This window comes from Haemaphysalis longicornis, unplaced genomic scaffold (genome assembly GCF_048455015.1).
Source record: "Haemaphysalis longicornis isolate Haplotype H1 unplaced genomic scaffold, Haemaphysalis longicornis Haplotype H1 scaffold_12, whole genome shotgun sequence".
Taxonomy (NCBI): domain Eukaryota; kingdom Metazoa; phylum Arthropoda; class Arachnida; order Ixodida; family Ixodidae; genus Haemaphysalis; species Haemaphysalis longicornis.
Window position 1 is genome coordinate 45,363,808 of NW_027526225.1, and position 26,532 is coordinate 45,390,339.

The window sequence follows — 26,532 nt, forward strand, 5'->3', positions numbered from 1 at the left end:
TTTCGTCGTTTTCTACTGCTAATATTTTCAAGAATGGTTAACAGAGCTTCACGTGAAGGCTGTGCTGATGTTGCCGAACTACTGTTATCAAATAAAATAGGCTGATGAAGCATGTGTCCGCTGAGCACACAATCTCAAATAGCATAACATTACGGCTAAATTTGGGATTCGGTGACAATACAGCCAGATATCGTTTTACAGATATTCGCAAGAGTACACCTGTATTGAAAAACGTGTTGTATTAATAGCGGAGCTGTTGTAAGGCCGGTCTTGACTAGAGTCTCTACTGGAATCTTGTCACGCTCACGCTAGAGGAAGTGTCTCTGACGCACGAACGCTGTCTCGCAGTATAAAATACACAAAAATAAAACACCACCGAGGGAGGACGACGTATCTTGATGTCAGGCGACTTATATTTCCCCAGAAAATGTCTTTCCAGCAATGCATTTCTGTTTAGAGGTGAACCCGCCGCGGTGGTTGCGTGGCTCTGGCGTTGTGCTGCGGAGCCCAAGGACGCAGGCTCGATTCTTCGCCGCGGCGGCCGCTCTTCAGATGAAGGCAAAAAGCGAAAGCACCCGTGTGTCGATATTTCGGCGCACGTTAAAGATACCGGACTGATCGAAGTAAATCCGGAGCCCTCCACTACGGCGGCCTCATAGACTAGGTTGGGCGCCTTTAAACCCGACAGCCATATTTAGCGGTGTAGCCGCTTTTAGAAGATTGGTGTCGTGTGGCACCATGAAGCGTGCCCGTCTACTGAAAGAGAGGATGACCGAAAAAGGCTGTAACTGCCGTGTAATTGGAATAATGCAAAAACAATTATGTAAATTAGCCGCTAAGACAGCTTTAGCATTACCCACCGTAACTTCGCAGGTCATCCTTTTTTACCGAGTGAAACGGCACTGTATTTTAAATGCAGAGCATTTCAGTAACTCACGATGTCACCCGCGTTGACCTCGGTAGTCCGCACCGCACCCCTCCCTACTATATAAGAAAAAATACTATCCGGCGCCCGATTTCGAACCCTCGACCCTGCGGGCGGAACGCAATGTACATGATGCTCTACCCACTGCGCCACAAAGCCGACACAGAATGGGACGCTACCAACGCGCCTTATATCGTTGACTCATTCAAACTGCTGCTGACGAGCGCTCTCTCGTCAGCAGTTGCCACAAGTGCAACAACATTAACGTAACGCAAACTACTTAACGTCGACCGCCCCCGGAAATGCTCTGCATTTGATCGTGCCCCTCGCGAGAGGGATGTTTCACTGCGTCTTCTCTCGGTCACGGGACCCGTGGCGCCATCTGGCGGAGGCGCGGTACAACTCGTTGCACTTTCTTTGAAAAAGCGCCTCGAAAGCGCGGAAAATATGAAATAGGGATGACGCGCTTTCGAGTTTTTTCTTTCAAACCACGTTATCCTTTTAGAGCTTTTCGGAACTTCACTGCTTCGGTTAACAATTGTTTTTTCATATAGTGTTTGTTTTCAATCTGTTCACACAATTTTTGGTTTTTAGTTTGTACTCTTTGTTTATTTCATGGCGTGCGAAGCTCATTGAAACACCACTTCTTGTGACTGCCTAGGCTTTTTGCTTAGTTTCCCTATTACGTATCCGGGTTTCAAACTCAATGCAAGCGAATTCGGTCGCTTGTCAACTTGGTCGACTTTACTCTAAACAAGAAGCCTTGAATACTGCTTACGCTGATAGATCGTGTATTTTGCGTTTGAATACTTTTTTCAAGGTTTCTACTTTGAGCCCGATAAACACATCACGTAAGGTGCAGTCAGGACATATTCGTATACCTTTTCATTAAACCAATAGTTACTAGGGAGTGCCTTGTATGTTTCCGATCTTTCGCATTCCCTGTTGTTGTGAACCCTTAGCACTCCAAGATGAACAGCTACCAACTAGCCCAATTTAGCGTTCTGCCGCATGCCAATTTACTTGCACCGATGCGTCATGGAGGCTCAATGGCGGAGGTTGCGTTGCCCATGAGGTGTAGGTGTCATTTCTGGCGGCTGCGCTCTGCTTTTCTAAACAAGTTGCTTAACACCGAACCCGCGTGTCAAGATAGCGGCGCTGCTTCGATTCCGAAACGCCTAAATTAAAAGTTCCCTTCGCAGACGTATTTTTCAGATGCCAAGTTTTCTGCATTAGTAGTCGGATGGAGATATGCACTCATTTAGCGAGCTTTGCCTGCACCGCAGACTACCGTGTGATGCCAGTGTGAGTGCGGTGTTCGGTAGGTGCTAGGCTCGCCTATCAGTGTGTAGTCGCGCGTCTCTGCTGATTTCTGACGCGTACGTTCGTCGATACTACGTTCTGCTGCCAGAAAACAAGAAGTTTTGTCTTTTAAACACACGCTCGCAAATTCAGCTGCCGTCTCCGCGGGCAAGAAAGATCATTGTTGTCGTCCTATACAGTATCCCAGCTAGGACATTCTCAAAAAGACTGAGTGCTACAAAGAGCATCAAGTTCGAGAAAAGGCGCCCTTTCAGAATATGTTTGGTTCTTGAAACTTGTTAAGGCGCCGAAGAGTGTCAAGAGGCAAAATTGATACTTAAAATAGCGAATACCGGGGTAAGTGACCTTAATTTTTTGGAGTGCCGTGTTCTCTATAATTTTGTGGGAAAGCCGGAGCCCTAAAGCACGCATTTTTTCACTGTGAAATACATTCTTCAAGGAAGAGTTCACTGCCCATAATGTGTAGCATTGCCATTCAGTTTCTGCATCATTTAAGGGAGTCTTTACTGGAAACCTGCATGAAAGGAAAACCTGCATGTAGCGAAAAATTGCGAATTTTTATCAACTTCGTTACATCCAGGTTTAACTGTATTACGTTTGCCTTTGGAGAATTTTTGGTTCAAAACACGCTTCAAGAACCAAAATTAGGCTGAATTATGCCTTCCGCGAACTTGAAGCTCACTTTCTCAGTCAAAATCGTTGAGAGGGTGATAGCAGGGATTTGCACGCGGCGGTGATGGCACTTATTTGCCTGTCTTCAAAAGTGAAAAGGTATCATTTTCTAGCAGCAGAAGACATCACGGACGAACCAACACCGCAGGTAGGAGTAGAGGCGCGCGACAATACGCCGACAGGCAGGCCTAGCACCACAAAACTGAAGGGTTGAACCGACAGCGCACTGAGACGTGGCAACGCAGTGTAGTTCGCACTGCTGGCAAAAAATAGTGGTGTACTTGCTCTTGGTACCTGCTGTCACGCTACACAAGAGAAACCTCAAGTGGGCTACGTTAGCTGTCATATGGCGCTAGCTCCTCCATTCATCATCATCATCGTAACACATTTTGGCTTTAGGGATTTTATATGTTTTTCTAGCTGCTGGCTCATTGAAATAGTGCTAGTATTCGCTAAGTCACTGGGTTTCGCACCCTATTTTTTAATGAAATTTCAAAAAACAATGACTCATCAGCTTAGCGAGTTTGTTACATCAAGGTTTAACATAGATGTCGCAAACACGTGGGCTTCAATGAGAGTAGAGATGGCGAATTGAAAATCTTCGTTAAATTCAGGAGTTCTTTAAATGGAGGTTCATTACATCGAGGTTTAACTGTATGAACTTGCACTAAAATCAGCTATGTCAACTGCTCGTCAGCATTCAAGAGATACGTTCTAGAGGAACTAGAGGCCCGACTTCAATCGCCCACTCACGATTCTTGGTGGTGGCTTTGTTCGACGGGCTCCAATCGCTCAAGCAAGATTTCATGACGTCAGAGATGAGTAGTCGCCGGTGGACGGAGTCGCCACATCTTCACATGTCGTCTTTCATACGTCAGTTGTTTTTTTTTTTTTTTCGAAGTTTGCGGTAAAATTGGGATCGATATGGACGCACAGTGGATAGATTAATAAACCCAACTTGTGTTTCGACTTTAAGGCCCCTTTAATATATGCTGCGCGGAAACAGCTTTGCCGGTCTTGTATCCGCAGAGCAGCCACGCTGACCACTAAGCTCCACATTTTCTCGCCTTTGTCTGGACCCGCAGGATGTTCTGTACCATTACAAGCGCTATTCCGAGAGCATATTGTTCAACGAGCTGCGATCCCTGCCGGCGATGAAGGACTCTCTCGCGGACAACTGGGTCGCTGCGGCGAACGTTGTGGGGAAGCTGAAGGGCTCGATAATGAAGAATCTGGCATCCGGCTACGTTTTGGGCCTGCGGCTGCACAATAAGTACACCGTGTACGCGCCGCTCAAGCGCTACGTACGCATGCCTCCGCTCTTCGTCGACCTGCCGCTGACCGGCATAAACTTGACGGTAGCCGCTTTTCACGGGTCAGTGGGATCGCTGATCGCCGCAGGGGCAGTCAACCTACTCTACGTCGAGGTGAGCAGCTGTTTCGACAGCAACACAGGTTGATTGATTGATTCATTCATTCATTCATTCATTCATTCATTCATTGGTTGATTGACTGATTGATTGATTGACTGATTTATTGATCTTTGTAGTTATTTATTTATTTATTGAATCAGTGATTGATTGATTGATTGATTGATTGATTGATTGATTGATTGATTGATTGATTGATTGATTGATTGATTGATTGATTGATTGATTGATTGATTGATTGATTGATTGATTGATTGATTGATTGATTGATTGATTGATGCTCGATCGTGGGATTTAATGCGCCGAAGCTACTCCGGATTAATGTCCCCCAATTAGAGATCTTTAACGTGCGCCGAAATATCGACACACGGGCTCTTTCGTGTTTCGCCTCCATCACGAGAGCGGCCGCCGCGTCCGAGAATCGAACCGGCGTCCTTGGGCTAAGCAGCACAACACCTTAGCCACTGAGCCACCGCGGCGGGTCAATACAAGTGTTCGTGGGACCTTCAGATGAATGTGACTGAATGTTGCTCTTCATAGTTACGAGAACAAAGAAGTTTGCTAGTCTGCCAAGAACCGATGTTGGTGGAAATAAATTCTAGAAAATACAGCTGGATAACGGGTTTTGGAAAAAATGCACTACAAACGATCCCATTCATGCGGTCAGTCAAGTAATATTATTATCCGCAAAATATACTAAACCCCGTTACATGACATTTGTAGACTATGAAACAGCGTTTGATTGAATTAACGTCGCCGCAACGTTGAAAGGGTTAAGATACCAAAGAATAAGAAAGACCTGCATAAGACTCTAAGACGACATATATTGGGAATGTACGGGCTGGATAATCTTGTCGATTTTAGAAGCGCTCGATTCGTGTACTAGGCCGCAGTGTCTGCAGCGTTCTCGTTCATTTCCGTAAGGCTCTGACGGACACTGGGGTATAGGGCGTCTGTTGGATCGGCGCTGCATCTTCGGTGCCACAGATCACAAGAAGGGACTGCTGTAAAGGGCCTTGTGAATTCCTTTCCTAGGCTGCATACCTGGTACATCTTCTTTGGATGAAGGCACATATTGCTTGGCGCCGCACCGGCCCCCACGAGAATGACAGCCGCTGCCGGTGGTGTAACCGAGAATCGTAGCAGGCAGAGACTTATGGCTAAGAAGATGGCTACGCAGTATCAGGATGTCGGCACAGATTCGGACGGATTCGAGCCTTGATGGGGACATTCTGGTTGTTTTCAAGTCGCACATACTTCTGAACAAGACAACGCAAATGAAGCTGGTCAAGAAGCGAAACGAAGAAAAGCAAACAACTTAGCGGTAGCACATTCCTAATGCGAACGGTCTCCGGCACACGGTGGCGGCGACTCTCAAGGCCATCCAAACTAGCATAGCATAGACCTTGCGGCACCTGTCGTTCTTGAATGAATTGCGACAGATGTTTAGCCCCTGTGGAACGGATGGAAGGGTAGAGCTGTTTGCCATGCTACTTAGTGTCCAGATTATCAGGGATAATTCTGACACCATTACGACAAGAAGTTTACACGTCATAAGGATTCTCATGTTGCCTTTCCTGGAACGAATTGTGCGTCCTCGCGAAATCAGACATCTGTGAACATCCTCAGTGTCATCCGATATTTTGCAATGAAAAGCTTCGTCAAGAGCGTTGTAAAGACACCTGGCCATACATTTTAAAAACAAGGTAACTGTTTATAACACAATGCTGCGAGTAAGAGGCTCCGCAAACGTTTAACGAGTAATCAGGCCCCACTACCGCTTTTCGCACCTAACCAGGATGCCAGCTTAAGGGGAACTCGCAGGCTAATATTCGCATGGGAGTTACTACTTCATGACCTGCGGACTTCAAAAACATCGTGCACCATTTCGAAAAGCTTTACAAGTACATATCAATGTTCAGAACGGCCTAGTTTCCTTATTTTAAGGATATGTCACTTCTGTACTCATATGAAAAAAATTAAAATCTTGCTTCCCCAACAGCTGGCACCATGTAGTTGTGGATGAACGAAAATGCGTTTCTTGTTTATTTCTCATCTCAGTGGTGAAGTGATATATTTCCATTAACAGCAACCTAGGCAGTTAAGAAGATTTCTGTGAATGTTTAAACCGTTTCGTATCGGTACACGATGCTTTTTATGCCAGTGCATCATGAATTAGTAAGCCCCGTAGGAATGTGATAAGGCGAGTCCCCCTTAAACTGGGACAATTTAATACCACTCATTTCAGGAATGCTGTAAACGACCAGGGAGCCCTGTATTACTCATTACGTGCCTTTAAAAATGACAGCTAAAAATGGCTGCGGGTTAGCTCAGCTAACCTTGGATATGCAAAGCAAAAGCTTGGCTTAGTCTGGTTGAGTCGTGGTTTCGCTTGATTAACCTTTGATGTGGCTGTATTGCCGACCACGGCTGAAGGTTGTTCGGTCCTGTGTAACGCTCAAAGGACGATTCCCGACATCGCTTTCATTCTCGGCGAACGCAGCGTTCCTGTTTCACGGCGAACGCGGCGCAAGATGAGTCACATATCCCGAGAAGACTCAGCGGCGCATGCGTGGAAGACAGCGGTTTTGGGCCGCTGCAGATCAGCTGAGCGGCCGAGTGGCTGCGCTGCTAAGTCGCAAAGCGACTTAAAACGGGGCCTTATCTTAGCGCCCAAAGCGGGCCTGGTGAATCACGCGATGCACTGCGAGAGGTGTGTCGTCGGGGGTGCTTCTCTGGTCGAAAGGTTAACTTGCGCATTCTTCGCGAAACCACTGGACGAAAGTATTTGATTTAAGAAAATGATTGCGAACTCGAACGAGCTTAAATTGGCTACCCCCGCCTGATCCTTTCCGTAGCGTTGCCCCTACTGCAACACCTTTTCGTGCCGCCAAACTTGTTTCGTTTACTGTCAAAACCTGCCAATGTTGCCGCTGGTCGAACTCGACTACGAAACCAGAACACCTGCAGAGGTCCCTCACTTCTTGAACAGAGCGTCGAAGATGTCGTACCCAACGGTCTATAAACTGGTGCAACTGCCGCGATAGACTCCCCTCATGATTACTCCAGCTCCTCTGCAAAACGACACGTGAGCGTATTGGTACTAAGAGTCCAGCTCCTCCTTTGCATGAAGCCACGAGAACCTATCATTGAGAACTTTAATGGGACCAGTGACCCTTTACGTGTCCTTGTGAACTTCTGAAGTTATCTACCTTCTCCTCTCCCACCCAGTACACTAAAGGCTCTCGTGCCCCGTTCGCACAAAAAGGTGCAACTGCTATAAATTGGTTGATGATACGGGGCATACTTTGAGGTCTTGGGTTCACTGCCCATTCTAGGCGAGTTTAGTCGATATGGAAGCATGTGTTAACTATTCTGGTCACACACCTAGTATCAATGGTACAAAAAAATATCCCACTGCTCAACAAGAATATCAAAGGTGACCGCATGCTCGAAACGGCGTTATACTTCTCGGGGACGCTGTTACGAACAAATTATCTTTCGACGAACAGGAAAGGGAAATTTTACGCCGGCTGCGATTCGAACCAGCAAAGCGAGACAAGAACGCATTCACTGCACTACCACAGCCCCATTGCTTTAGAAAGGCGAACCTGGAGAAATGGTTATTGCGGTGTTCGTGGCGAAAATATCTATTGCACTCATCGTATCGCGAAAGAGCATCCTCGCCGAATTAGGTATTTTGAAAGTGTTGCGGTGCAGTGCTGGCCAGAGCAGCCTCTCAAGAGAAGTTGAGCCCGTCTTCTGGTCGGGGCCACATCTACACAGAAGGGTTGAACATGGGGGAGTGGGACTATTTCTAGAACAGTTGCTAGGGTATTGAGCCGGAAGGAAGTGTTTGGGGAACATGTTTCCAGACTTCCGTGCAGCTTGTGTCCAACTTGTGTGCAGTGTGTGTGTGCAAACTTGTGTGCCGCTTGTGTGGTAACTTGTGTGCAGCCTACCTCCGCCTTACCTCTCATTATAGCACGCCTACGCCATGGTATGCTTTGCGGCAGTAGGTGAGTGGGACTGCATGGTTAAGAGGTTCATGGGATAATATGATGGAAGCGTATCACTTAGAATAACCCTGGGTATGTCCTTCCACCTCTGACGCCCTTTGATTTATATCTCGGGTTGTGATCTTCGACTAATTAACTTGTGTTAGAGACGGCTACTCAGTACTGCACGAGACATTTTATCATAGAATATAGACAATTGTAGCAACTACGTGAGTATCAAGGCACGTTCCAACTAATAGTGTATATGTAGGGAAAACAAAGGGAGTCAGCGGAACGTTTCAGTCATAGTAATGGAAGGAGGGAGAGGACATCGTAAACAGAAAATGATGATGAAGATTACGAAAGAACGCATGCCTAGCACTGGTCACGTGCCGGTGCACGCATCACTTCTTCACCGTGCGTAGAATGAATGCGATTACGGCGACGTTTATAGGTACGGTGTTTAAGGAGGTGAGAGATGAACCGTCTCTATCTACAGCAGCTGTAAAGGGTCGCAGCGTACAACCCACTGAATTTCCGTTCTACAATTCGAATTTTTGTATTCGCAGTTTCGCTTTCCTGTTTACTAAATAATCAGGTGCGCTTAGTTGTCTCGCATTTTTCAGACAACGATCTTTCTAGGGCCATTCAAACTCAACAATTTTAGCCTGCCTGCCTGCCGGTCCCTCAACGCAGGCACCAACTTAAAGCAAATTATTTAACAAGTTTATATAGGCAAAACCATTTCTACCAAAATAAATTATGAAACAAGCTTCATGCTTATCATGGATCAGCAAAAGAAAAATATTAGGGCATTTGAGTCAAATAATCTGTAAGGAAGTGGTATTTTTAGTGTTCATTTAAACATACCTTTTTGCTTGATTTTTGGGATAGCAACAAAAATACCCCTCAAACGATCTGTTCACCCGAAAATCCAAGAAGCTCTCGCTCCCGACCATAGACCTCGCGGAGCATATCCAAGAAATCCCAGAGTAATGAAATGTTCTATCAGAGGACGCGTGGGCAGTGGAACACGGTAAAATTGAATTGACTTCATACAGCCCGATGAGGGAGACGTCAGAGGAAGTGCATGAGAGCTGGACGGGAAAGGGAAGCGAGACACCCACGTGGTTAGGGTGGGCAAAGAATATTATCTTTCGACAAAATTCGCAGCATAAGTGAGCAGGTACGTGGCCAGTTTTTATCTAATTAATTTCATAACATTTAAATGTGGTTAACCTCGTTGCGATAAAAGTCGAACTACTCTCGTATGTTTTCTTCGTTTTTGTAGACTTGCGGCTTTCCTATCAGCACTTCTTCACTGATACCCACCTTAATTATGTATGTACGTACGTACGTTATATATATAGTAAATTAGAAATGCGAAATGAGGGTCTCGGTGAATTAAGACAGAGTAAGGGTTCGCAGTCAAGAAAACCTCGGAAAGCAAAGAGAGAAATGCGGTAGGTCATAGAAACAGATGAATTTTTTGAGTTAGAAAGAAAGTGATGAAAAAATGCTCGCCGGGTAAGAACCCAACCCACGGGGCGGTGCCCCGTGGGCATCTCCTGTTGTTCTCGTCACGAACAAGGATGGATCCCTTCGCTTCGGCGTGGACTATCGTCACCCCAACAATGTCACGCGCAAAGACGTCTATCCACTCCCACGCACCGATGATGCTCTGGACAGCTTGCACTGGGCAGAGTTTTTCTCGTCTCTTGACTTGCGATACGGATATTGGCAGGTACCTATGGCGGACGCTGAGCGCTCGAAAACGGCATTTGTAACCCCTGATGGACTATACGAATATAATGTTATGCCATTCGGGCTCTGTAGCGCCCCGGCATCATTTGGACCCATGATGGACAATATTCTGAGAGGACTCAAGTGGAAAATTTGCTTGTGTTACTTAGACGACATTGTCATTTTTTCTGCCGATTTTCCGACGCACCTTTAGCGCCTGGAACAGGTTTTAACCTGTATTTCTCGAGCTGGAGTCCAACTGAACCTAAAGAAGTGCCACTTCGCCCCAAGGAAGCTAACCATCTTAGGCCACGTCGTCACCAAGGACGGCGTTCTACCTGACCCAGCGAAGCTCCTTGCAGTGGCTGAGTTCCCGAAGCCTACTACTGTAAAATCTCTTCGGAGCTTCATAGGGCTTCGCTCATACATCCGACGTTTCATCCACTATTGTGCCTCTTTCATTGCGCCATTGACGAAACTCCTTGGTGCTGCCAGCGACTTACCTGACTGGTCCCCAGCTTGCGACCACGCGTGTGCGACTCTGCGCCGTCTACTGACCTCGCCTCTCGTACTTCGCCACTTCGATCCTACGGCACCTACTGAAGTTCACACTGATGCCAGTGGAGTTGGCCTGGGGGCTGTGCTTTGCCAACGAAGACCTAGTGTTGACGAATATGTCGTCGCCTATGCGAGCCGCACATCGACAAAAGCTGAAGCGAATTATTCAGTAACCGAAAAGTAGTGTTTGGCCATCATCTGGGCGCTTGCTAAGTTTCGCCCACATCTGTACAGCTGCCCATTTGATGTGGTCACTGACCACCGCACCCTTTGCTGGTTAGCATCGTTAAAAGATCCGGCAAGTCGTCTTGGGCGATGGGCGCTTCGCCTACAAGAATACGACATACGCGTCATATACAGATCCGGTCAGAAATATTCTGCAGCCGACGCTCTATCCTGTTCGCCAGTTACTTCTGACCTTTAGAAGCAGTCGGGAGACCTGCTGTCCCTTTCGGTGACCGATATGAAAGCCGAGCAACGCAAAGATCCCTGGATCGCTTCCATTATTAGCTGCCTATCTAATCCTTCCAGGGCCACTACGACTCGGGCTCTGCGTAGGCAAGCATCACACTTTGCGGTACGTGATGGGCTGCTTTATCGCCGCAACTACTACTCAGACGGCCGCAAATGGGTACTTGTTATCCCTCAATATTTGCGATCCGATGTGTGCGCGTCCGGTCCTGCCAAGACTGCGAAGAAAGCCGCCTGTGCCTCGTCTGAGCGGTCCTTTGCAACCGCTGCCTTGCCCGGCCAAGCCATTTGACCGTGTTGGCATTGACTTGTACGGCCCATTACCTTGCACGGCCGCAGGGAACCGCTGGGCTATAGTGGCCATTGACCACTTCTTGCGGTATGCACCGACCGCTGCTCTGCCAGCTGCCACGGCACGTGACGTTGCCTCGTTTCTCATGCATCGATTTATACTTCGTCACGGTGCACCTAAAGAACTGCTCAGTGACCGGGGCCGCGTCTTCCTGTCCGACATCATTTCGGCGCTTCTTAAAGAATGCCGTGTCATCCACCGCATGACCACTGCTTACCACGGCAGACCAACGGTCTAACAGTGCGCTTTAACCGCACCCGTGGAGATATGTTGTCTATGTACGTGGCGTCCGATCATAGAAATTGGGCCCTGGTACTTCCCTACCTGACATACGCCTGTAACACCGCCCTTCAAACCACGAATTAGTTCTCCCCATTTTTCCTTTTATACGGGCATGAGCCATCGCGTATGTTGGACACCATTTTCCCGTATTGTCCCGATCTATCAGAGTTCGTTCCAGTCTCTGAGGCCGCCAAACACGCAGAAGTCTGCCGGCAACTTGCTCGTTCTTTTACCACTGAAGAGCAGTACCGCCAAAAATTTCACATTGATGGCAAGCCCGTGCCGAGCTTCGTTCCTGATTCCCGTGTATGGCTCTGGGTACCCACTCGGACTCCTGGTCTCTCCTCGAAATTCCTCTCAAACTATCATGGCCCTTACTGAACAGACTTCCCCAGTCAATTACGTTGTCGAGCCCTTAACACCTTCCCAGGATCTCCGACGCCGTGGTCGCGAAACAGTGCATGTTGCACGCCTCAAGCTCTATTAAGATCCACTTGTTTCTTAAGCGCCTTGAGTCGCCAGGATGGCTACCCTTTTCGCCAGGGGATGATTGTAATGCAGAAGATTGGCAACATTCACCGGAAGAATCTGCACCATCGCCAATCTCCTGCGGGGGATATGCGCCATCTTGTCATCGTGGGTAGCAGAAGCCGAATGTGGAAGCCGCACTGCCATCGCCTAGAGCGGCGGGGTTCCCTCGCACTGCTTTCTTCTCCAAGCGTCGACTGTGCGCGGACTGTGCTCGGACTGCGTGCTCCTTACCTCTCGCCAGCACAGCAACCTTTACCAATAAACCCCATTTCAGTACATACATGCATGTATGCATGTATGTATGTATACATGTATGTATGTGTGCATGTGCGTATGTATGCATGCATGTATTGATGTATGTATATATGTATGTACATATGTATGAATGGTTTTTGTATGAATGTATGTATGAATGATGTATTCGTGTGTGTATGTAGGTATGTATGTTATGCATGTACGCATGTTTGTATGTGTTCGTATATGTATGTATGTATGTAGGTAGATATGTACGTACGCATGCATGTATATATGTGCGTACGTTCGTGGGTATGTGTGTATGCATGCATGCATGCATGCATGTATGTATGTATGTATGTATGTCTACATGTATGTATGTGTGTATGTATGTAGGTATGTATGCATTCATGTATGTGTGTGCGTGTCTATGCGTGTATGTATGTGTGAACGTATGTATGCAGGTATGCGTGTTTGCATGTATGCACTAATGTATGTATGCATGCATGCATGTATTTATGCATGTACATGTGTGCATGTAGGTATGTATGTATGTTTTGCATGTACTCATATATGCATGTATGTATGTAAGCATGTATGTCGACATGTATGTACGTATGTATGTATGCATGCATGCGTGTCGACATGTAGGCACGTATGTATGTATTTATGTATATGTATGTATGTATTTACGCATGTATTAAGGGACAGGAAGGGACAGGAAGAGAGCGGAGTGGGTCAGGGAGCAAACTGGTGTTAAAGACATATTAGTAGAAATTAAAAAGAAGAAATGGACGTGGGCAGGACATGTAATGCGAAGGCAAGATAACCGCTGGTCATTAAGGGTAACAGAGTGGATCCCTAGAGAAGGCAAGCGTTGCAGGGGGCGGCAGAAAGTTAGATGGGCAGATGAGATAAAGAAGTTTGCGGGGATAAATTGGTCACAGTTGGCACAGGACCGAGGCAATTGGAGAATAATGGGAGAGGCCTTTGCCCTGCAGTGGGCGTAGATAGGCTGGTGATGATGATGATGATGACGCATGTATGCGTGGATCTATTCGTGTTTGTATCTATGCCTCCGCCGCGGTTGCTCAGTGGATATGATGGTGTGCTGCTGAGCTGGAGGATGCGGCTGTGATCCCGGCGGCTGTTGCTGCTTTTCAGGTGGAGGCGAAGAGTGAAAGCGCGTGTGTCGAGATTTCGGCGCACGCAAAGATCCCCGAGTTGTGGAAAGTAATCGGGAGCCCGCCAGTAGGCTGCGCCTCATAGCCCTGGTTTAAAACCCATTACCTTAACTGTCCGCATGCATGCATGCTTGTATGCGTGTATATATTCGTGTATGTATGTACAGCCCTTGTCAGCATTTTCTAGACTATTCCAAAAGTGAATACGCCACAAAAATGTCGAAGTACAAGCTTTCCTCTCGAGCGAGGCTGGAACGTTTGACGTCAGCACTCTGGAGAGCACACTTTTCGTTCTTACTGTGAATAAATAACCTCGTCACACTTTAACGTTGATCTTGTGTTTTGAATTTTGTGTGGCTTTTGTTTTGAATTTTGTGTGGCATGGCCCATACAAGTTTGACAAAGACTGTGCGGACGTATATGTATGCCATTTAAACAAGGCTTCATTTCATAAGAGCGAATTTTTTAAGGCCAGCCAGAATGCTTTCTTTTTCAATTAATATTTTCGTCCACCGCTTTATAAACGTAAACTGCAGGCCAAGAAGAACCCAGAGGCGTCCAAATTCTGGGAGGATCGCCGGGTCTGCTTCCTAGAATCGTCAGCCGCACGCAACTTGACCACGAACGAGCCCTTTTTCAAGGCAGCATCCATCGACTTCGTCGCAAAGTTGTACCAAAAGGAGATTCTTGAGGTCGGCGTGGAAAGCCAGGGCCTGCAACACTTCAGTGCCGACTTAACATTCTTTCAGGTAGACGGCAAGCCGTGTGTAGATTCACCTGAGAAAACTGCCGGTTTAAGGGGCTATTAAGAAAAAATACGCCTAGTTTGAAAGAGCTACGCTTTTGTAACTCGCTCAGTTGCATTACACCGACGAAAGATCTTTTTCTGCCCGGAAACCACTTTAAAGATTTCGTACTTCAGTGACGTATTGTGCGAAGAAGTGACGTAATAAGAGCCAGCACGAAACACAAAGTTATCAATGTGTTAACTGCTCGGTAGAGTTTAAGCACCACTATCAAACAGAACTTGGAGCCCCACTGCAATCGGTAAGTCGCGTTTTTTGGTGGTGGCTTTGTTGGGCAGCCGCCAATCGGGTAAACACAATTCTGTGACGTCACAGAGACGTCACAGTGGCCTCAGAGCGGCCACTTCTTAGTATCTTTTCTTTAATATCTCCATTGTTGGTTTTAAGTTTACGATAACCCTTTGCGATACGCGTTAGGGTGTAGCCGTCAGAAAAATTTGAAACTGAGTGTATGTTTTTGATAACCCAAATTGCACTTAAAGACCATAAACAACTCGATCTAATAAGCAGTATAATTACTTAGGTCGTGTCGAAATTGTAAACACGCCATCGCAAACGTGACCGCCGTTTCTTAACCATTGGTACAATATAAAATGTATACACATTATTTTAATCTGTAGCCCTTATATATCAAGGTAACAGCTCCGTTTTGATTTAATACACGTTTTAACTAGATAGAAAACGTAAATCCAAGAATACCTACTTGATGCTCCGAGGGTTTGGCGTGTCAAGTAGGTGTTAGAACCGCCCAGTAGCTGTTCTTGAACCCCACTTGAACCGCTCAGACAGCATTTATTCATGGATGGTTTGTAGGGTTTAATGCGCCTACAGAACGCAGGTGATGAGGCGCACCGTAGAGGAGGGCTCCGGATTAATTTTGACCACCTGAGGATCTTTACGTGCGCCGAAATCTCGTACATACGGGTGTTTTTGCTCTTCGCCATCGCCAGAAAAGCGGCCACCGTCGTCGGGAATCGAACCCGCGACCTCGTGCTCAGCAGCACAACGCCTTAGCCACTGAGCCATCGCGACGGGTTCAGCCAGCATTCGCATTTCCAGCCGTAGGGTGGGAAATTCGATGTCTGCGCTGTTCAATTAGGGTGACGACGATTGTAACTCACAAACATGCCCTTTAAAGTCGCGTGCACAATTGTACACGCCGTGACGCAGAGGAATAAAAAGTGGAATCACTGTTATCGGCGCTAATCACTCTCTTGAATTCACCAAACTTGTATGTTCTCTGGATGCGCCTTTAATGATTGTTTAACAAGAATTGTCCAGAACGTAGAGACGTCAACACGGTAAAACCAAAAAAACTCCTCAATTCGGAAGTGCTTGCGTGTGTGCTCGCGCCTAAAGCCCACGCTTTGAGAGAACGTTGTTTCCGGCGTGGGTTGGGTACTCAATTTGCAAAGATGTCCACGCTGTCACAGGAGCAACTTCATAGAATAGCAGTGACGAAGGGATGCTCTGCGCGTTAATACGCGGGGACAATTTTCCCGGAGTATGCCTTTTCAGCTGGGGCCTGTTGTATTGTAGTGAAGCTGTCTAAGGCTAGGATCCAGCAGATCATTTCCGACTAGAGTGCGATATAGGCAAGAATCGCACGCGAGCGTAGCGGCTCCTTGCGGTGTCCACTCAATTCCGTTGAATCGTAAAACCACGGCTGTAGTAAAACTGTGTGACACACCTACAGCGTATAGGGAAAAAAGTAATTTAAAATAAAAAAGAAAGTCCTACCGCTTTCATATTTTGATAGAAGGCGGCTCGAATTGATCTCGGGAAACTGTCTTCCCAGCTATACGTTTGTATATAGAGGGGCAGACAAGCTTCCGGGTATTTCCGTAAGCTTCCTCTTTGTAAGCACGCTTTCCCACATTGCCTGTTGCATAAAGAAGCATGACAGCCTAAGGAGGCATTATAATTACAGAAGGCAGCTCCAACTTTTGTGTTGTCGGAAGTATCCGGAAACAGAATGTGTGGCAATTATCCGGTAAGACGACTTTTTGTTACACCTAGATTAGTTTACTTTTTAATTACCTAGATGACAGTGCAGTTGTAAACGTTAGAGATTCATAGTGGTGGAACAGCGCGCAAAAAACCAGGACAGAAATAAGAGGAGAACAACACGAGCGCTGACTGAGAACTGAAGTGTTTATTACACTAGGGAAATATATAAGAACGTGTGTGACCATAGCAATCTTGACATATCTCACAAGTCCACAGATTAACCAGTACCAACTGGCCCAGTTCGCGACACTTTTGAACTTTGTTACAGAATTACGGTCTGCTAACAATACATAGCCATCTATGCAGAGAGTGTGGTTTAAAAAACGGCGGTAACTGTTTTACCGGAACTGTCCGGAAACAAATTATGCAACGATTAGCCACGAAGACGACTAAGGTTATGCACCACGGCTTCGCTGCTCATCCTTCTCCAGAGTGACATTTTTTGAGACAGGCGCGTTTCCTTCCACATATGACCTTTCATGCGTGCAGCGCATATGCTCGGGAACAAGTTACGAACGGCAATAGCTTATGCACGGCGTCACTGTGCCTAAGCGACGGTCCCGGATGTCAACGGGCGCGCGGGATTTGAAAGGACGCTGCTATGAATGTGTGATATCGTCTGCGTTTTCTCACGCAGTTCGTCTAAAGTCCCTAAAGTAGTTTATCAGCATTTAAGCCCGAAAAATCACGGAAACGGCTCGTGCCATGTCCAAAATATTCCCAGTACTGCACTACCTGCGTGGCGTGGAGTAACATCCGGCTGCGGTGATGAGGTACAGCGGTAACTACCGTTACCATTCTTAACTGGTACCCGAGTATAGAGTTGTGGAGTTCTTAGGAATTAGTGCAGCTGATGTTGTATACTCTCAGTGACCGCGGGTGTTTTCGGTGTGCGTTGTTGCTCGCCTTCTCAGTAAAGAATACCAATCCAGCACGAAAGACGACGCGTATGCGTTGTTAGGGAACACCCAGGAGAGCTGCCTTCGCGTCGTGCAGCTCGCCTACTCAGGAAAGAATGCCATGCCAGCAGGAAAGAAAAGAGGGTCTCTCAGTTTCTAAGCAACATCCAGGCGCGTTGGCCTTGCGTAGAGCAGCTCGGATAATAAGAAAAATAATGCCTCGCCAGCAAGAAACAGTAGAAGGCGTGCCCGTTCCCAGGCCGCACCGGGGCACGTTGGGATTGTGCAGAGCGGCTCACCTGCTTAGCCCTGTACTGTATAAGCAGCAAGAAAGCAGAGGTTGCGTCTTCCTTGCTGGCGGAAACATTCGTCGAGTTTTGCGCCGCCTCGTTGGCAGTCACGGCTCGCTTCAGTATGTGCGATGCATATCTGTAGTTGGTCGTGGGACGGATAGACTTGCAAACGAGGTTTAAATATGAACCTTCAGCGTCTTTTCACGGCGTTCTCCTTAGAGATTAGTTTTGTTGAAAAACTTAATTATCGTTAAGCTAAAGCATCGTTAATGCCTTTTAATTTTTCACAATACAGTAGAACACCGTTGTTACGTTCCCGGTTCATACGATTTACCGGCTACTTAGTTCTAAATTGGGAACACTAAAACTGCCCCATAGCATTACGGTGTTTTTTAAAGCGAAGCTTTCTACCTCAACCAGCCAACGATTCTTTCCTGGCGTGCGGGACATGAAACTCAGAACTCGGATGGAGAGGGCGGTTTTCACTCCCGGAGTATAGTGTAGATGGCGCGCCGATAGGGCGCTATTTAGGGAGCCTCGATGCAGCGCGCTGCATCGAGGCTCCCTAGCGCTATTACCAAGCGCTCCCCGCGTGCAGCTCCCTGCTCGCAACGGCTCCCGGCTCCCTCCTCGCACCGGCGGGCGCATTGGAGGGACGGCTTTTATGTGTGCTTTAGCGGCGGCTGTCTGGCGTGCTTCGCGTTCATTGCGCGGTTCCTGCGAGCAGCTTGATTAACTTGTTCGACAGCACCTCCTTCCTATTTAACCCCGAGCCGACAGAATTAAGCGGTCGTACGGCAAGGATACGTTAAGAATTGGTTTGCAGTGCCGGAAAACAAAATGTAGAGACCACATAAAGATATCTGGCCGCTAGAGAAACGGTACCTTTTGCGGACTGCTTGCCACGAATGGGACTTCGTTTTCTAAATTAGTGAATACAAAGTCGTTTGTCTTTTAACAAGTATTACAAAAGGCGAAAGGAGAACTGGATCTGATAAGTTGCGATTATAGGTGTTCCCTCAGCTTTCTCGCAGTTCTCAAACTTACTAAAGTAGTTAGTTTAAATCGGTATAAATGGAAATCGCTAATCTTACATGCCGAATTGTTTCGGTGTCCGCGCTTGTGTCGTGCTGTGGTGTACCCCGAGCTAGCACATCAGGATGGCTAGGTTCCGCTGTCTTACCCTTCGAAAGACGCTGCTATCCGTTTAATTTCTCACGACTCACGGCCGGGGTACAGCGGCGGCGTCCGCCGCTCTAGCCCGGCCGTGGCCGACGCTGGTGCTGCTTCGAGACGCCGCCCCCGCGAATTCCAGTTAACGGCTGGCAGAATCTCGGGCCGCCTGGACTTCTCCCGGTTGGCGCGTTAGTGCGCTGCTGCCGCGTCGGGCAGTCGAAGGTTGAATTAAGCTCCCCCCAGCCAGTATCCACACGCTTGATTGAGTTTTTTTACCAAGCGGTCCACCGCCATGGTAAAAGGTGGAGAAAATGTCGTTTTATACCAGCCAGCGTCCGTCATACGAAGCAGACCGCGTGCACCCGAGCGTCGTATCATGGGGGGTTGTAACGCGTTGTTTCAATGGGGAGTTTGCCGGGGCCGCGGTGATCCGTCATAAGAAGCTTGTCGTCGTAAAGCCGGGAGACGTATTATCGAGGTTCCACTGTATATCGAGAACTCAACATTTAGACTGTTCCAACTATGGTACTTTTTTCATACTTTACCAAAAGCGTTGCAATAATGCACAAATGTTGCGTCGATTTGATGGCTCTTGAGTGTTGATTCGAACTACGGTAAAACTCCCGTTAAGGCCAACTCGAAGGGACCTTGTGGGTTTGTTCATCTTATCAGAAGTTTGTCTCATCAGAAGCCCTCCCCCAAAAAATCGGCAGCACACCCAGGTGCGTGCAAACACCCTGCTTCGAGAGGGTGACTGAAGTAGACTTACAATGGAGGAACAACAAAAAAAAATCATTTGAGTGCGAAACCTGTAGAGCACTGCCTTCAGGTGCTCTTGTATGGTTTTACCCAGTCCAAGCGGCGACGGAGTACACCGGCTATCTCAAGCAACAACGAAGCAGAGACAAAGGGAACTCCTCGCTTTCTAGCGGGTGGCGCGGTGGGACTCGCGACGCAAACCGACGCGAACGAACATGCTCCCGCTGAGAAACGGCATTGGTCAGGAGAGCTGATACGTTCGCGAACAGGAATGCTCCGTCGTCACTTTCTTTTACTTTTTTGAACGTCCTGTTTTGCGCCTCTCTCCTCCAGAGCAGAGCGGCCACAAAACTCGCCCTCGCTCGCATTTTTTCCTCGCTCTGGCGCAGGCTCCGCGGGTTGAATGGTGGGAGAAGCAGTAGCTTTATGCGCGTCTTTTTTTTCTCACTTCCACTTTTCCTCCGTGGTGCCAATTCGCTTCTCATTGTGGTTTCCTTTTACTTTTCTTTCCCTATGGTCGCGTGAATGCCCCGCCCCACGAAACCAAGACTGCCATGTTCGCTACGCAGAATCGACACACTCTAAGAAAAAAGGGTGTGGTAGTTTCTCCCTGAAGGGTGAAACAGGAATGTATCATATATTGCTCCCTAAGAGGTAGAAAGATTCTCCCTTTAAGAGGGAGGAGCGCATTTCTACCCCTAGGAGTGGAGGAAGATTTCCCCCTTTCGTGAGCTAATGGATGAGCGTTGCTCCCCTGGCAGCGTCACCCAAGCAAGGCTTGTCATGCGAGAAAGGCCTAGCGAGCTGATCGGTTTGAGGATCGAAGAAGTACAAATACGTAGGTTACTGTGGTTGTGTGCGCTTAAAATGCGCTAAAATAACCAAGAAATTACCTACCGAGCACCAGAACTACGGTTAGCAAGCTATGTCGCCAATCGTATATGCGCGACATCTTGCATTCGTCTCGCTGCGCGCCCCGCCTACGCGTTCAGAGCGAACGCACCTCCGTAAACACAGTAGAAGTCATACCGATTGCTTTCAAAATGCCGTCTTTATTTCCGAAAGGCTCGTAACCCCGCCGTTCACCGCACACGAGATCACAAGCATCCAATGCGGCCGTTTAAGAACAACCAGTGTTTGTTAGTCGTCTTACCTTGCTACAACCGATGCATCAAAACGCGGATCGTCTGCAATCGTAAATCTCAGCGCAAAGGCAATGCAGGCAACACGAAAAACGTATCCGTCGCTGTCGCATCCTCGACAATGCTCGCCCTCTAGCGTGCTCGAAGTAAAGGAACCGTAAACGTTTTAAAATGACCGATAGATGACGCAAAAAAAGTAGGGGTTGGTAGAGGCAGCTACTAAGCATCACCATCAGTGGGCACTTACATCAAGGCGTTTCCTTGGTTTCTTTTATGGATAACGTATTAGTATAGCCAACATCATGGAGGCCGCACGTGGACGGGCACATATTGGGCAGAGACATAGCACAACACATCGACATACACTTCATTAAAGACTCTGCCAACGCACAATACACGCAACACACAACATCGCAAGCATGATACACGTATACACCACAACATATAGTATACTTTTCACATGTCCGCATGATCACAAGCCACAACTAAACATTGAAACGGCGACAAAGTATTTATAACCCTGATCGCCGAGAATGCAGGTAGGAACAGTGATATCGTTGCTTGTTTCGATAACCCACGGCAGTGCGTAAGCCTTAGGTAGCTAGTTTTGTTATTTCATCAAATGTAACCCGTGCAATTGCAAACTTTCATTAATTTGAGGTTTTGTAAGAAGCAGTAAAATATCTCAAAGAAGAAAAAAACGTTTCACGAAACAGTACGGCAGGTATGTTTGTGTAATGACACTCATTGCCTCGCCTTCGCTCTTTTAGCGTAACGCGCACCACTCGTCTGGCAACCATTCAGCAGAGATGTTACCGAATGGGGGCCTTTTGTTGTTAGTAACTGATGCCTCAATATGCTGAGGGCCGTGCTCGTAGGCGAAAGAAGGGGCAGTTTGCTATCATCGCTGACCTCTTTTACCCTTGGGCGTCAGTATAAAACGTCCACAAATGCAATGGTAACGTTGAACAGGGCTCAGGCGAGTCGCCCACAGCAAGCATGCAGCGGTGCCCACAGAATGTGCTTCAAACACACGGCTGGCGAGCCGTGCGTAAGCGTGGCGGGCACATGGTAATAATAAAAAAAGACAGCGAGAAAACAAGCAAGCAGCACACCGCAGGGGAGGTGTTGCTCATAGTCGTCATATTCACCCGATCGGCGAAAACCACAGTGCAACGATGAACGGTTTCGTTTTCGGCGTCGGCGCCGACAGCAGATTGCAGACGACAGGGAAGAATATTTCCTCCCCCTTTTCGGTGTTTCGTAGAGGCCGTACAGAGGGCGCTACCTGTAATTAGCTAAAGGGAGAATCTCGCTGGTCCGGGGGAGAAAAGCCTCGATTTCCTCCCTTTTTCTACTTTTTTTTCTTAGAGTGCAGTAGCGGTAGTCATTTCGAATGTTGTTTGTCTTAACTGAAGAGTACGTGCAACGCTCCTCGTCTTAAGCCGTTTTTCTTTGAATTGGGTCTATAGAAAACAAACCATAATATTCCTTCGTTTTTCCGCATAAGTAAGAATTCGTCTTACCAACTTCGTCATAATGGGAGTTTAGTGTGATTAAATTTGGATAGAAACGTTTTACAATGAAATCTCTAAGAATGCCAGGTTGCATGTGGAAATTGTTCTCTGCTAGGTTGTCCCATCTATTACGTGAAAGTATACATTGCGTGCAAAGCAGTGTTTAAATTTATAGTGAGTACACTGCGAATATTATGTACAGTCATCTTCAAATGAAATGTGAACACAAAAATACCAACCAGAACAGTCAAATTTGAAAAATACTATACGTTGAGGTTCAATAATGGCGCGCTATCGGTAATAGAGCACTGCACGGGCCAGATTTTAAGGCCCGAGCCCGGCCCGAGCCCGCTTCGCGAAGCCCGAGCCCGGTCCGGGCCCGGGCAATCATAAGTGAGCCTGGCCTGAGCCCGGCCCGGGCCCGCAATGTTAAGCCCAGGCCCGGCCCGGCCCGGCCCGGTAATTTATTTTTTTCTGGTCCAGGGAGGGCCCGCGCGTGTGTGACCACGCCCGGTCTTTGACGCTGAAAGAAGTTTGTTTCTATATTCCGTGCGATCAGACGGAGCATCTAGTCTGTACAAGCACGTCATGAACTGAACGCAAAAAATAAGGGTTTAAAAGTGCACGTAGTTTAGCTTTCACCGTCTGCAGTTCACGCCACATTGGCTTAATAATAGCTGGTATTCTAACATGAGAGACACCATAACCTTTGAAGACCAGACTCTTGGCAACTTCACGTGGTTGTCTCGGCCATAAGTTGGTATTGCTTAAATTTTTTGATCCGCATTTGAATCAACGAGTATGTACGCGCGTTACAATCCTCCAGTGATTGTTAAGCGGTGGTGTTTCTGTGGTACGCGAGTTTGATTACGGACCACGGCAGCCGCATTTTGATTGGTGCGACATCTAAAACACACGTGTACATACATAGACATATGTGCGAAGCTCCAGGATATCCGAATTAATTTATTCCTCTCTTGGGCATTCCTTGTAATTGTATCTTTGATATGTTATACCCCAAAATATAAAATGTTGATGCAGTACAAGAAATGTCATTAAAATTGCAGTATAGTGACCATCAGACCTAGCAAAGCACGTTTCTAAAACAATGCGCACAAATAACAGCAAGAAGCGCGCTGAAATAAACCAAGAATATTCATTTTAATGCTCTTGTCTACACTTCACGTCGGACCTATTAACGTCTGTGCCTATGAATTCAAGCCCGAGCCCGGCCCGGGCCCACGGCGTTGAGCTCGAGTCCGGCCCGGGCCCACCTATAATCGACTTCGGGCGGCCCGGCCCGGCCCGCGGGCCGGGTCAAGCCCGGGCTTTCCGGCCAGCCCGGGCCCGCGCAGTGCTCTAATCGGTATATCCGGAAAGCACCATTTCCAAATTTTGTTAATGTAATTAGACCGCTCGTAAATTTGACTTGCATGCAAAGAAACCCTGCTCTGTGTGTGTTCTAGTTAATTATTTCGTGATAGCGTTTCGTTTGTCCACGGCTTTAGGTCACTTTCAAGCAAAAGAACACCGTAATTACCACGGAGAAAGAGCGACAACCCAGAACCGTTGCATTTTGGTTTACACAGTCGGCTTTAGTACGAAGTGTACGGAGACTGCAAAACGCCTCGAATTAATCAAACTTCCTATTAAACAAGAAGCACAAATACAGCATTGTTACAAGTCCGCAACTAGTTATGTGAACCAGTAAAAAAAACGAAAACGCATAAGAAAAAAAACGGCTTTTTTCTTTTTTATTTAAACATGGTAACGTTAAAAAAAAACCAGAGCTTCTCCGGGGGAATTCATTGTGATGAAACCAATCTGCAGTGAGGGAAACCCTTTTTGAGATCAATGATTTGAAGTGAAATTGTGCGAAGATTTTGAAAGGGGAAGCTCTGCTGGGACTTTTGTGATCCAGCATGGAACAATCATATTCTTTTCAGTTTAAACGGAGACTTTCACCGGGTGCTAAGTCTTTGTTTTGAAGGGGAAAGCCAGCGATTATCGAAGACTTCGTCCCTGCTGCACCGTGTTTGCGGTTCTGGCACGTTCACCTGTCATGCGGCACGCATGCGGATAATCACTGTTCCATCTCGGAATGGTACAGGGTTAGTGCTGTAGACACCAAACTTGACTGCTGCTCCTGGCGACCACGGTTCAAATATCCCAGTCGAATTGAAATAATTTTATATGTATATGTTATTTTCCTTTTTTTTTACAGCGGCCGCAATTTGGTTTCATTCGTGTAGACACGAGCAACTGTATGCGGCCACTTTTGGCGTTTGCTGAGACATCTATTTCGCCATAGGAACTATGTCGAATTTTTTATAGACCTTGGTGGAATCGTCTTTTTGCTCTCATACGTTTCTGAACGATAGAAAAACTTTCTTTTCATACCCCTCGAAATTTCATCACAACTTATATGTCCATTCGCAACACGCCTCCCTTATTAATATCGTTCAGAATGACGACTTCTCTCACCAAGTCGAGCGTACCGCACGGGTTGCCACGTTAGTTGAGACCTATCACTCAAATCAAAGCCTGAAACTGCCCTCACACAAACTACTACACACGGCGCTGCGCGCTACAAACAAGGTTGAGGACGACAAAATAGATAGATGCAGGCGCTAGCGCCAGTCTCAACTGGAGCGGTGTTATTGTTGTTGTCCGTTTTGAAAGCGTCCGTTTTGTGTCCGTTTTACTGTGACGTACTTCAATTCTAGGCGGGCTTCGGGTTGACTCTTGCGCAACTGTTCTTCTAAACACATTTTAAACGAGTAAACGTATTTTAAACAGCCTTTTATGTGTTTATTGTTCCGCCAGCGAGCCAACAAGAATGCGACGAAAAATCGTCTGCGTAGAGAAGCCGTGGCTCATAGCAGCTCCACCGTGCTTGCATGGCGTCATATCCGGGTTTTCGCTTTTAGCCAATCAGGGCTTTTTAAAACTTCTGAAGCGGACACAAAGCGGACAAATCACGAGAATACCGCGCCTGGCCTCCCTTCGGGTGCAACGGCGGCGACATGAGTACAAAACACAGGGCCTGTTTTCGCACTTCAAAGTTTTGTGTTTTATCCCAGAAACGACGGTTACTTCTGTTTTTTTTCTTAGTAGAAATACCTTCCCATTGGCGATGTTATGTGTTTTCGCTACGAATTATCGAGCAATTTTATTCACTGGATGGCACGCAACATTGCCCCGCGAAATATAAATTATCGAGAGTCGACTGTATATGCAAGCGTCGATCATTCGGTTATCACAAGGGACGCTCCTCTGCCCAGGTGATGTGCTACCTCGTGTGCACAGGCGATGCCCGGGAAATCCCTGAAGCTGAGGAGACCTGCAACACGGTCGCACGGGAGAGCACGCACTTCGGATACGTGTTCGGATGCCCCAGCGGTAGTCCAATGAATCCGGCAAGCAGACCGCAGTGCTCGCTCTTGTATTAGCGCTGCTACCGTGACCACCTACCGCCTGCTAACGTCTCGAGGACCGGAACCACTCAGACACTGTCGCTTTTCTGTAATACGCGTTTATGTGTTATTGCCCGCGATTCTATACTCACCAGCGGTGACAAAAGTGCGAGATTTGTGGCACCGCTTCTTGCACCCGAATTTGCGCCCGCAACCTTCAGACAAGCGCAGTTGTGGAAAACTGTTCGTAATTTTACAACTATGTCATTTATTTTGTATTGTAGTTGTGCGCTAAAAAGCTCCGAGCGCAGTGTACGAAACAGTGGCGGTGTAACATGAACCACACCACTATTGAAGTCAATTTTTTTTCTGCTCATATGGTGAAAATAAACTAGTTTATAATTAATACCGATGTGGGTGCAAACTGTTCCTGTTGCAAAGCCATGACTCTGGCTCTCGTATTTTGTGTATAAATGCAGATGAATGGCGTGCACAACATCTTGTGTAATATTTTGTAGCTGCAATAAATGAAATAGCGTTTCGTTTTCGCGTATTCTATCACGCAAGCTGCTCGCCTATTTCTGTAGTTCTTGTCGTCCTCCTGGGCCTTTGTCAATGACGGCGTAATCGTTTGCTCCTCTTTTTCAGCCCTTGTTGCGGAAGCTTTTTTGCATCAGGGCAAGGTGGAGGATCCCATGCGCCACTATTATTCTTCATTCAAATTGTATATCACATCTCGCTGCTGTCCAAGAGCCTGGGATCGTATATTGAGCCATAGGCATTTTTCAGTAGATGTTGAACAGATTTTATT

At 47.2% G+C, this 26,532-nt stretch overlaps 1 protein-coding gene across 1 annotated transcript in view; it reads left to right on the forward strand.

Moving 5' to 3' along the window:
• The window catches only part of LOC144161581 (uncharacterized), a 39,188-nt gene extending 13,252 nt beyond the window's left edge, over positions 1–25,936 (forward strand). Inside the window, exon 4 of the mRNA XM_077692226.1 lies at positions 25,590–25,936. Coding sequence (XP_077548352.1) covers positions 25,590–25,757 — 168 coding nt within the window. The 3' untranslated portion in view covers positions 25,758–25,936. The remainder of the gene's footprint in view (positions 1–25,589) is intronic.
• Positions 25,937–26,532: the final 596 nt, after the last annotated feature.